This window comes from Python bivittatus, unplaced genomic scaffold, assembly GCF_059951505.1.
Source record: "Python bivittatus isolate LINGU-HERP-01145 unplaced genomic scaffold, Pbiv_v1 ctg000580_np1212, whole genome shotgun sequence".
NCBI lineage: Eukaryota > Metazoa > Chordata > Lepidosauria > Squamata > Pythonidae > Python > Python bivittatus.
The window spans coordinates 6,481,713-6,493,883 of NW_028277087.1; the positions used below are offsets into that span (position 1 = coordinate 6,481,713).

The 12,171-nt window shown below is 47.2% G+C and overlaps 1 protein-coding gene across 1 annotated transcript in view; it reads right to left on the reverse strand.

Moving 5' to 3' along the window:
• Window positions 1-12,171, reverse strand: part of GRIN3B (glutamate ionotropic receptor NMDA type subunit 3B) — a 47,099-nt gene that overhangs the window by 7,067 nt on the left and 27,861 nt on the right. The window contains exons 3-9 of the mRNA XM_025171120.2: window positions 10,324-10,612; window positions 7,711-8,472; window positions 6,567-6,712; window positions 2,931-3,046; window positions 2,184-2,335; window positions 1,535-1,699; window positions 974-1,041 (exon numbers count right to left, since the gene is read on the reverse strand). Coding sequence (XP_025026888.2) covers window positions 974-1,041; window positions 1,535-1,699; window positions 2,184-2,335; window positions 2,931-3,046; window positions 6,567-6,712; window positions 7,711-8,472; window positions 10,324-10,612 — 1,698 coding nt within the window. The remainder of the gene's footprint in view (window positions 1-973; window positions 1,042-1,534; window positions 1,700-2,183; window positions 2,336-2,930; window positions 3,047-6,566; window positions 6,713-7,710; window positions 8,473-10,323; window positions 10,613-12,171) is intronic.

Sequence of the window (12,171 nt, forward strand, 5' to 3'; positions counted from 1 at the left end):
TGTGCTGCAAGGGTGGAGGAAAAAAAACAGCTCAGGTACAAGACAACTGACCTCACACAAGACAGAGAGACAGAGATGCTGCAAAGGTCATAAATGCAGGCACTGGTCACAAAGTTACTTTCTCATCACTGTCGTAACTGTGAACAGTTACTAAATGAGGACTACCTGTATGTAACACCTTTGCTTTGCAGGCTGCACTCACTTTCACTAGTCTTCTGAGTGCAAGTCAAGGTGCTGGTGGTAATCTACTTCTCTGTTGTGGTGCATGTCCTATAGAACAGCTCCCCCCTCCCCCCAAGATCTGGACAGCTCTGACCCAAAAAGCCTTAAAGATCTGGCTCTTCCCTCAGAGTTTTTGACTGTAAGACAGTTTTTAGGAGCCTCAGTTATATCGTAGTATTGTTGTTTTGATGAACTATTATTTTCAGTGTTTTTAGTGCTGTGAGTTGCCTAGAGTCACAAGCCTGAGGCGGATGGCTATATAAATTTTAGAAATAAGTAATCAATAATGTAATAAATAAAAAAGCTGCCCTCTTGGCCGGGGGGAGAAAAAGATGCTCTCCCATTTTGATTACAGAAAACTCCATAATCCTTGAAGTTTTTACAAGAGCCAGTTTGGTGTAGTGGTTAAAGCACCAGGCTAGAAACTAGTTGACTGGGGAATTCTGGGAGTTGAAGTCCACACATCTCAAAGTTGCTAAGGTTGGGAAACACTGGTCTAGACTATAGACCTGGGATTCCTGGAGGCCTCCCATCCAAGTATGAGCCAGGCCTGATGCTGTTTAGCTTTGGAGGTGGGGCAAGCCCTGGCCACTAAAACAGTTCAAATATTCAATTACACTGCTAACAAATCCATTCTTATCAGGAGGCAATAGAAATAAATGTATAATCAAATTCACATATTATTCAGACAAGCATAATGTGGAAAGGGTTGCCAAAACAGTTCAGAACAGCTGATGTGAAAAAAAATTACCTTTTCTCTAAATTCAACTTCTTGATCCTCTGTTCCTCCAGTCCCATGTTTAGAGCCCGGTGTATTTTCTGGATTAGGCACATAAAAACCACAAAAAAATAAAGGCCTCAGAAATTTGTAAGATGAAGAAAAATAACTGGGAAAAATAACTTCTCTGAGAATAATTGGGGGGAGGGTCCCAACTGCTCAAGTTTTATGATTATTCTTTGCTTTGGTCCACTGTCATTATTTCTCTCAAATTTTGCATCAGTTTTAGCATCCCATTTTTAGTTGGTTCTGCCTCTGTGTCACATCTCAGCAACAATTTATAAATACGTCCTAGAAAATGATCTTGGTTCTGCATATGCGTTTTGAACTCTGTCGTTTTTCTCAAAATCCCTCCTTCTTTTTTGAGATCCTAAAATCTCGAACACAAACAGAAGACTGTGGGAAGCCACAAAGCAGCTCGTGAGCTCAAGGAGTCACTGCTTTCTCTCAAAACCAACCAAGACCCTCCACCCTGTGCGACTGAGCCCACACAATGCATCTAATTGTATGCGTGTGTCCAAGATTATCCCTCACCTGGCTGGTATGGAGCCAATAATTGAATTTTTTCTTGCGCCGAATGTGAGGCAAGATGAGCCGGTAAAAGATGTGTTCTCCAAGGGAGGTGAGCAGAGAGCCACAGAGTCCAATGCAAAGGAGCACAAAGAGGCCGGAGAAGTGGTAGATCCCCATTTGCAGAGTCTGGAAGCGATGGGGAAAGAAGGAAGACAGGCAGGATTAACCCCACTTGGAATGTGCAAATTGGAAACACAGCTTCTCAAGCTCACTGGGGTGCATGTGTAAAACACTGCCCGCCTCCCAAAGTGAGGAGGAGGAGGCATGGCAAACCTCTCGGAATACTTGTGTGCATATCTATCTATCTATCTATCTATCTATCTATCTATCTATCTATCTATTAAATTTCTCACCTGTCCATCTCCCCCCAGGGGGGGAACTCTGGGCGACTCACAACAAACATTAAAAACATAAATATATATAAATACATAAAACATCAGTTAAAAGCATTACTAAAAATATTCCTGCATGTTGGAAAGATGCCACCTCCAAAGGAGCTTGGTGCAACCACCTTTGGCTGGTGCATTATCAGTGCACCCCGGTGCATCAGGAAGTCAGAGGGGTGGGAGCGGGCAAGGAGAGGAAGCTCCCTCCCGCAGAGCCTCCATACCTCAGTAACGGCAAAGACCCTTTTCCCGCAGGGCACCATCTTGTACCATTTGTCGTGCAGGAGGTCCATGAAGCCGGCCGACTTGTAGCGGCTGATGAACTCGGAGATGTTGGAGGTCAGAGGCGAGTTCTGAGGAAGGCCGATGCCGTAGCCTGGCACAGTCCAAGAGATTGGGAGGGGTGCAAAAGAGGAGAAACCCTTTACTCGGAGTGGAACAGCCGAGAGACGGAGCACGTGCAGAAAGCCCCCCCATTAGCCACAGACACAGGAAGAGATTTTGCTGATTTTTGCTGCCCCATGCTATCGACTGCGGATAGATCAGCATTATTTTAACTCAGGAAGTCCAGGGGGTCAAAACGGTCAAAATGGGGGCCATGGCCACATAATCAAAGCCACCGTACTGACTTTTTTTGACACACACATGTGCACACACACACTGCAGATGCCCCTATTTTTACTGTCAGGTTTCTCAATACAAAGTGAAATATTTCATCAGCCAATGCATAATTACCTTTTGGAGCCCCCTGGGGAAGAACTAAAAAAAAATAAAAGTCACATTCTCCATGGAAGAAGGAGAAACCTTTGTGCATCTTCCAAGCTTTAATATTTCACAGATTCACTTAAAGACAGAAGATTCCTGTTTTGAACAGAATGAGTCGATCTGGACTAAAGCCTCATTTGGCTACTGAATCCCTTCCTTGCTCTGCCTCCAGATGCTTCCCCCCAATCCAGATATTTTTGCCATACCTTCAATAGCAAAAGGCTTCCCAACTGTTAAGAGTTTGCAGTCTGAATCAATGGAGACCTCATAATCGAGCAAGGATTTATCCATGATGAAGGCATTCAGCTTTGGGGGGCTGGTCCTGGTGAGAAGAAGCAAGTTGCTGTCAAGTTGGGCAGCATAAATTGAGTCTGCAGGTAGTCCTTATTTAGTGACTGCCTTGGACAGCAACTGTTTGCAGTTATGACAGTGCTGAAAAAGTAACTTTGCGACCAATGCCTGCATTTATGACCATCACAGCATCTCTCTCTCAGTCACATGCTTGCCATTACAGGTAGTCCTCAACTTACAACGGTAGTTGGGATAGGAATTTCTGTTGCTAAGTGATGCAGTAGTAAAGCGCAATGTCATGTGACTGCATTGCTTAGCGACCGCAATCCCTGCAGTCCCCATTGCCATTGTTAAGTGAGAATCGTGGGTCATTAGCCGAGCGCCTTTTTGCAACTTCCTGCCGGCTTCCAACAACCAAAGTCAGTGGAGGAGCCGGCAGGAAGTTGCAAAGGAAGTGGCTGCTGCCAGGTGGGAGAGGGAGTGAGGGGTTGTGCTGGTTGGGAAGGTGCAGGGTGAGTGCAGCGGGGCTTGGTGGCTGCTGCCAGGTGGAAGAGGTTGCGTGAGTGTGTGCGAGTGGCAGGGGAGGCATGGCACAAGCGAGGCGGGGCTTGGGGTGGCAACTGCCAGGTGAGAGAGGGTGAGCAAGGATGTGCAAGTGGCTGGGGAGGCACGGTGCAAGTGCAAGGCTTGGGGAGGGTGCGTGGGTAGGAAAGACTTACCCAAGCAATTTGCAGCCTTCCCTGCCAGCTTCCCCATTGACTTTGCTTGTGGGAAACTAGTAGGGAAGGTCACAAATGGTGATCATGTGACCATGGGATGTTGCAACTGTCGTAAATGCGAGCCGGAGGCCAAGCACCCAGATCGTGATCATGTGCTCACGGGAGTGCTGGGATGGCCAGAACTTTGAGGACTGGTCATAACCACCACTTGTTCAGTGCCATCAGAACTTTGGTCATTGAATGAGTGGTCGTTAACTGAGGACTACCTGTACAACCAGTTAGTAGGCATTGCCCTGTGCCTGACCTGTTTTTTCCTCCCCCCTCCCCCCCCACAGAGCAGAAAGATTGCCTAAATGAGCAATCTCTTCCTGAGCTGCTTTTTTGGACAGCACAACACTTCCCTAAAAAGTCCTAAGGGCAAGTAAACAAACTTAGCTCTGTGACCTTAATTAGTTGAATAGAACTCTCCAGCCAGCTGGCAGCTGCTGCTTGAAACTGACAAGACCTTAATCACACTGAAGGCTTTGGTTTGCCTCCTAAGGAAAGCTGAAGTAAAATCTTAAGCACAGTCACGGTCACATGATTTTCACTTAGCAACCACTTTGCTTAATGACTGAGTTGCTGGAACCCTTTGCGGTTGCTAAATGAGGACTACCTGTCTTGCTTTCTTAAGACTTAGAGAGGCCCAAGAACAAATATCAGTGGCATTGTCTCAACCAATACAGTGGGGTTTTCACACATTATAATGGATAAGATCCTTGTAATCTGTCTCACGTGTAACCTGCGTAACACGCACAAAATCTACCTTCCTCTCCACCTTTTCCCCTCAACCCAATTTAAATCCTCCATCAGCTTAGCCACGCCATGCATTGGATGAAGGGAGCTGCTGCTCACGAAAGCCGATGCCTTCGAATAAAACGCGTTAGAAAAGGTGCCGCCAGATTCTTGAGTCTTTGCCACCCTAGACTAACACAGCCCTCTTTCTGCATCATGGACACGGCCTTCCTCTCACATCCTTCCCACTGTCTCCAGCACAGGGACCTTTGGTCCTGCCCTGCTGCTTCTCCAATTCACTGGCTCCGGAAACAGGGGAGCAGGAAATGGTCCTTGCAGTTGTAGGAGAATTGGGAGGGGTTCGTTGGGACCGGAGACCAGCACGCAACTCCACTGAAGCACCAACTGGTTTGTTTTTGATACTGGAGGCCAGACACGCCAAAAGCAGGCGGTGGATGCTACCCTCCTATAGACAGTAGAACGCAAATTAGAATTTAGATGTCCCTGGATACAGCAGCAAAGTATTTAGCTGGACAGAGCACGTCCTACATTCAATGAAATAGCTAGAACTATGAGCTAATGGGGCAGTACTTCACAGACAATGGCAGTTTTGGGAGAACAAAGAGGCTGTATTTCATAAACCTGGTTACTTTATCTTATACTGCTTCCCCGATCCTATGTTTGCCTCCTGGGATCCTTTCCCAGTCCATCTGCAGACCATTCCAGCTGCTTTATGGCTGAGCTAAGAGTTTAGTGTATTTGGGAGGGAGTAAATCACTTGCCTAAGGTGACTATATTTTCTCTTTCGGGTTATACTTCAACCTATCAGTCGCTTTGTCTAAATGAAAAGTGTCAATCCGTTTGATCAACTGGAACAACCATATGGGCACAGGAATACTCTATTAGGTGATGGGGTTGGGCTGTTTTCATCCTGTTTTGAAAGGGAAGAGCCACAAGCCGCTCCGAGCTGTTTGGCCATTGAAGCGGCACAGAAGTCTAGCAAGATAAATGAACAAACAAATCTTTGGGTGTCTAGCAAAAGAAATAAACCAACCTTTGGACATCTAGCAAAAGTCCGCTGCTTGGCAAGGTAAGGAACCCCTTTGCCAACCTGTGCCAGGGGCAACAATCGCCAATGCCCCGACGAAAAGGGAGGAGCTATTGTCCACGTCCTCCCAACTAACGCAAGGAAGTTGAGAGAGTTCCCCTTTCGGAGTTTTTCCTCCTCCAGAGCAGCAACAAAACCATCCACAATGGCCCCATCAAGTTGGTAAGCTGTGGACAGTTGGGGGGAGGATGGTAACCCATCGCCCGCCCCCCCCGGTGTGGCAGTGGGGTGTTGAGGTGGAAAGTATAATAGAGACAGAATGCCTAGACCGGCCTCTTTTTTCTTTTTAATTGAGGGTTGCAATTTATATCCCATCTTTTTTTATTCAGGAGCTCAAGGTGATACATGCAGTGTTTCCTTCTCTCCTTTTCCCCTGCAAGAACCACCTTGTGAGGTGGGCTGGGCTGGGCTGAGGGAAAATGGCAGGTCTAGTCCCCCAAGGAGCTTCTTTGGCCAAGGGGGGACTCAAACCTGGGTTCTCCTGTTCCTCGTCCGATACCTTCTCCACTGGACCACCATGGCTCTTGGGCTGAGGGAGAGGGGCTGGCCCAGAGTCAGAGGAGGGACTAGAACCTGGATCTCCCTGTTCCTGGTTCAGGACCTTCACCACTAGACCACAGTGGCTGTTGGGCTGGGAGAGAGGGACTGGCCCAAAGTCCTCTGGGGGCTTCCATGGCTGACGGGACACTAGAACTCTCAGGGCCAGTCCAACATCTTGCAGTTCTTCTACCTGTTAGCACAACACAGATGACTGGAGAAAGGAATTATCCTAGCCCCCTCTTAACCAACTGAGCATGTCCTTAAGAAGAAACATATTTCCATATATTTTAAGTGGTCTCCTCCAGAAAGCTTTTGAAATGAGATGAGTGGCCACAAAAGGCAGGAACTAGAACTGGAACAGAGGCCAATCAACCACAACACCAGCATCTCCTCCCCAAGATTGTTCTTACTTGAGCATTGTGACCCCCGCAGGGGTGGTAGGGACACTGTGCCGCCTTATGTATTCATGCATGTCTGGGAAACTCTTCTTGATATACTCCTCTGCGCTGCTCTCCCAGACGGTGCCAAAACGAAAACCCTGGGATGGATGATGGAGCTGCAGAAAGCAAAACTGGGATCAGACAATCTGCCCCTAGATTTGTGGGGGGGGGGATTCTTTTCATTTAATGTGAACGCTCTTTAAAATGCTTGCAACAGAAATCAGGGTGGAGGGCAAAAGAAGGGAAAGAAAAGCAGAAAAGAGGGAAAGGATGTGATTTCATGGGATCTCCACCAAACCAGTGGAGAAAATATCAGCAACAGAAAGATGATAAACATCACAGAGGATTTGGGAACAGAGAAGAAGGCCTGCAGGATTATGTTCTGGGATTTCAAGGGAGGGAGGCAAGCGTGGGACTTTGGAAATAGTGCACAAATAGGAATGAAGATGAGAATTGCATTTTAGGGGGAATGCAACTAAAATGAAATATTTTAAGAGGTTTTTAAAAACTGTGCAGCGTGTGGGGAAAAAGCAGAAAAAGAAGTTTCTCTTCCCGATTCTGATCTCATCTGGTTACTAGGTTAACCTGTTTGAAGTTGGCGGAAGAAATCTTCACCCAAGGAAATATCCATGTAAAATTTCACCATCTCAAGACGACAGCCAGAAACTTCAATTGTTCTAAAATAGGAGTAGATAAATTCATGGAGGAAGGGGAATTTGAGTGGAGATATGCAAAGGGGTAGTCAAAATTGGCTATACAGGGCCCCTAGACATAGCCTACACTGAGTATCTGCTATTGGGGGTAAATAGCAAGGGAGAGAACCTGCAGGCATCTCAGAGTTTTTGACCATCCTGGAACATCAAGGGGAGAAGGAGACTGGAGTCAACAAACCTTAGTTAGATGCAACACAATTGTTCTTTTTTTGAACAGTCAGCAAAGATGGAAGGTGATGGAGGGAAGGCCAAGCTCAACTATAAGACACAGCCAAAGCAGAGGCAGAGAAGCAATTTGGAGGAAAGGAGGAAGATGGAGAAGAATTTGAGTAAGATAGGGAGACAAGGCAGGACGCTGTGAAAGAAGGGCAAGGAGCACAGAAGGAAAGTCTCTGCTCAACCTTGGGATCATGAATCCCAGAGAGTTCTTCAAACGTTTTTTCGCCCACCATCACTGCGGCCAAGTTGGCTGTGTAGCTGGAAAGGACTAAGAGGCAGAAGATGGCCCAGAGGTTCATGAGGAAACGGCCAGTCCAGCATTTGGGTGTCTTGCTGGAGACAGTGCGTCCAAAAAGGATGGCATAGCAGAGGTTCAGGGCTGAGGAGTAGGAGAAGATCTTCATGCGGTTGCGACCATGGGGGGTCATGCCGTAGGGGCTCTTCCATTCATACAAGGTGAGGAAGAGGGCTGTCATGTGGAGGGCCACAAAGACGCCCACCCACATGGTCCAGTGCAGTGGCCACATGAAGGCCCCGATGGGCGATGCTGTGTCCCGGATCCTCACCAGGATGCCCAAGCTGGTGGAGAAAAAAGGGCTGGTGAAGTCCATCACCTGGCTCCGGGCTGAATTGATACTGAAGGACGTCACTGCCATATGGGCCGTGCCACTCAGCAGATCTCCCACCAGCCCCGTCCAACGCCCATTTTTCCAGGCCCCGTACTTTCCATCTCCCACAATGTAGAGGTCAAAGTCAAAGGGCAAGTCTTCAGCCAGCTTCTCCAAGAGGTCGATGCAATAGCCATAGCAGCATTTTCGGTAGTCCACCGGCACAGAGCCATTCTCTGAGTTCAGCTCCTCAAAGAGGGTGTCGAGCACAGAGGAGTCATTGGTGTGAGGATCTAGGCACAGTTGTCCAGCTGGGCAGTTGCCCTCTTCATCTACCTGGAAAGAGCACCAATGAACACTTTTTAAATATAAAGCAGAAGATAAAAGTGGCTGAACAGAAGAAGCATGTAGTTCAGCCTTCTCCAGCCTGACACCCTCCAAATCTGTAGATCCCAGCTCCCTGCAACTGGATTTAGGGAATTAAAGGCCTATCTACCAGGTGGAAGGTCACTCAAAAGGGGAAACTTTTAAAGCTGCACTTCAAAATTAGAATGAGAAATGCCACAAATTAGCTAAGATACCGAGGTTAAATGGGGCATCTGCAGGAGAGGTCACAAAAGTAAAGTAAAAGTAAAAAGATTACATTTCTGCCTTGGATTCAGATTTCTCTTATCTGACTGCTGTTTTGCTTACGGCTCTGCCTCCTCTCCTCAGGGTTATTCCTTCTGCCCATTACACACGGCTGCCATCTTGACCTTTTTGACACCCTCCCCTGGATGCCCCTGAGTTCTGCCCAGAATGCGAGGCAAGGCATTGTGTGTACAGGGGGTTGTGTAAGCTGCCTTGCGTGTTAATTTGAGTAACCTCCCTCCTCAAATGCTTGCCTTGTGCATTTTTTGTAAAAAGATTCAGCAGGAAGAACCACCACGGGTGGTTCTTTACAACCGCAGAATAGGAGCAAGAAGGAACTAATCAGAGAATTATAGAATCGTAGAGCTAGAAGGGACTCTAAAGATCATCTAGTTCAACCCTCTGTAATATACAGGAAAATTAATTAACTCTTCTTTGAAAGGTGGCTATCCAGCCTCTTCAAAATCTCCAGTGATGGAGAACCCACTACCTCCAAATATAGACTTTTCCACTGCTGTAAAGATTTTACTGTCAGGAAGTTTTTCCTTAAATGTAAACATTGAAGGCTACCATACAGGTAGTCCTCAGGTTATGGCAGTTGGGACTGGGATTGCCATTGCTCAGCGATGCGGTTGTAAAGCACAATGTCACACGACCACATCACTTAGTGATAATTCTGGCAGTTCTGGTTGCCGTCGTAACCTCAAGACGCATGGGTTGTTAAGCAGGAAGTGGTGGGAGTTCCAGGTAAGGAGCGTGGGGATGCCATGGGGGGGTGCCATGGGGGGATGGGGAGGCCCTGGGGGGCCTGACACAGGCTGTGTATGAGTGCTGGGAGGCCAGGGGAAGCAGGGTGTGGCACCGTGCGAGCACAGGGAGGCTGGGGCAAGGTGGTAGTGGCACTGCAGGGAGGCCAGGAGTACTTACTGGAGCAACTTGCAATCTTCCCTGCCAGCTTCCCCATTGACATTGCTTGTGGGAAGCTGGCAGGGAAGGTCACAAATAGCGATCACGTGACTGCAAGTCACTACAACCGTCCGAAGCGTGCGTCCGAATCGTGATCACGTGACTGCGGGGATGGCGCAACAGCCAGAACTTTGAAGGCCAGTCGTAAGTACCACTCGTTCAGTTCTGTCACAACTTTGAACGGTTGCTGAATGAGTGGTCGGTAAGCAAGGACTACCTGTATGTATTTGTGTGCAATGTTGGGATGCATGTCTGAAAGACTAGAGTTTGCACCGTGATACTCTGATGCCTCTTTTATCATGTTTTGGGGTCATATCACCGTTTGCACCAGATACCAATGCAGAAAAAGAAAGTATACATATGTTTTCTATCTGGCTCTTTTTGGTTATGCAGGACTACAACATCTATTGTTCCCAGCCAATCTGATCTTCTGTATGTGGATGATGGATGCGACAATCAGCACATCTGTAGAGTGGCAAGCTGACAGAAGGCTGTTATACATTGCACAATTTTATATTTTTTAAAAGAGAAACATTTGTAAGACATTCAGCTCTGCTCCGCTGGTGCCATGTCTCCGATGCACCTACGTACCTCCCGGGTGAAGACAAATGGGTGTTCCACCAAGGTCACCACCCGCAGCTTCATGCGCGAGAAGCCCCCGCCCTCGGCCTGGTTCTTGCGCTGCAGATGCTGCGGCCAGCTGCCCTCCTCCGCCTCCATTTCGCCCCCCTTCCAGCTCCCCACGGTCACCCACGTGGGCTGGCCCACCGAATCCCTCAGCAGGCTCCAGATTTTGTAGCGATGGTCAGTGTGGACGTGAGATGCGTTGCGCACAAAGACCTCGCCTGTCTGGCCACGGAAAGATGTGTTAGCTAAAAAGCTGGAAGTAAGGAGAGAGAAAATTAGGAATCTTGAATTTCTAAAACACTCCGCTCCATTCAGCTGCTAACCGGTGGAAGCCTCTACCGTGGTTGTGATCAAGGGTGTCAAACACACGGCCCGAACCAGATGAAAATGCCGTTGGGTAATATTTAAGAAAACAAAATAAAAATACAACAAAGCATAGACAATATTACATTTTAAAGCTAAATAATAAATTTAGCCACCAGTTGCCAAAACACTGGACTTGCAACTCGCGAGGAGTCCTGCACAAGCTTGCTGCCTGAGCTGAATTGCAGAGCAGAGTTCGCCGAGCAGGTGACAGAAGCATGAACCGCAGCAGCAGCAGCAAAGCAACCTTGCTGCTACAATTACGGGCCGGTCATGTTTAGTGCGAGTTCGAATAGTACGATATTCGATTTAGTGCGAATTGTACATTGATGCCTAGTTGTGTTTAATGCAAGCCAAAATTCAGTTAATGTGCGGCTAGTGCATGCACAGTTGCCATTGGGGTTTCAGATGCTAATTGCTGTGTGTGCAAAATGGAGAAGAGGAAGGTTCTGTTCAAGGAACGCTGAAAAAAAGAAGAGGCTCGTTTTGAAGAAATACAGCGGAATACGTTGGATATGGGTTTATCCTCCAATCTGCTGGCCTTTGTTTCACTTGATTTATTTATTTTAAATATTTATGAGATCCATCTATCTAGAAGATAGACAGGAATGATATTTAGAATTTTTTTGTTTTTCTTTTGCTTTTTATAACGACTGTATTCCGTGACTTTGTTAAAAATAAATGTAAGTTGTAAATACAAGTAGTCCTTGCTTAAGGATGGTAACTGGGACCGTCAACTCAGGTGCTAAGCAATGAGGCCGTAATGTCATGTGACTATGCCGACTTACAACCTCAGTTGCGACCGTCCCAGTTGCCGTTGTCAGGTGAATCCCACGCAGTCACAGGATCCCGTGGTCACGTCCAACCTCCTGACTTTGCTTGTCAGAAGCTAGCAGTGAAGTTGCAAATGGTGATCACATGACCATGGGACACTGAGACCATCGTAACTGCAAGCCAGATGCCAATTGTCCAAATCACAATCACATGACCGTGGGGACGCTGCAACGGCCACAACTACGAGGAACAGCGGTAAGTCCCCTCATTCAGCGCCATTGTAACTTCTGTATATTCTTTTAAACTTTTACTGTTAATTATGTTTAAAAATGTTCATTGCCTATTTCCATCGAACCAATTGCTCTATTTTCCATAGAAATATCACTTTGAATAGTGCAAATTCGAATAACGTGACCATTTCGTGGGATTTGCTATCAGCACTAATCGAGACCTACCTGTAAGCGGAGGCAGCAAGGCTGTGCCCCTTTCCTGGGACGTCGGGCAGGCAGCCTGGCACTGGTCAATGACCTGCTCTTGACTTCAAAGCCTCCAATGCACAAAGGATATCTCTTTCCAAAACAGGCTGAATTAATTTCCCTCCCCCCCCGCCCAAAAAGAGGCTTAAATTCTCTCCTCCCTTCAAAAAAAAAGGTTTAATTTTAATTGTTCTCTCCC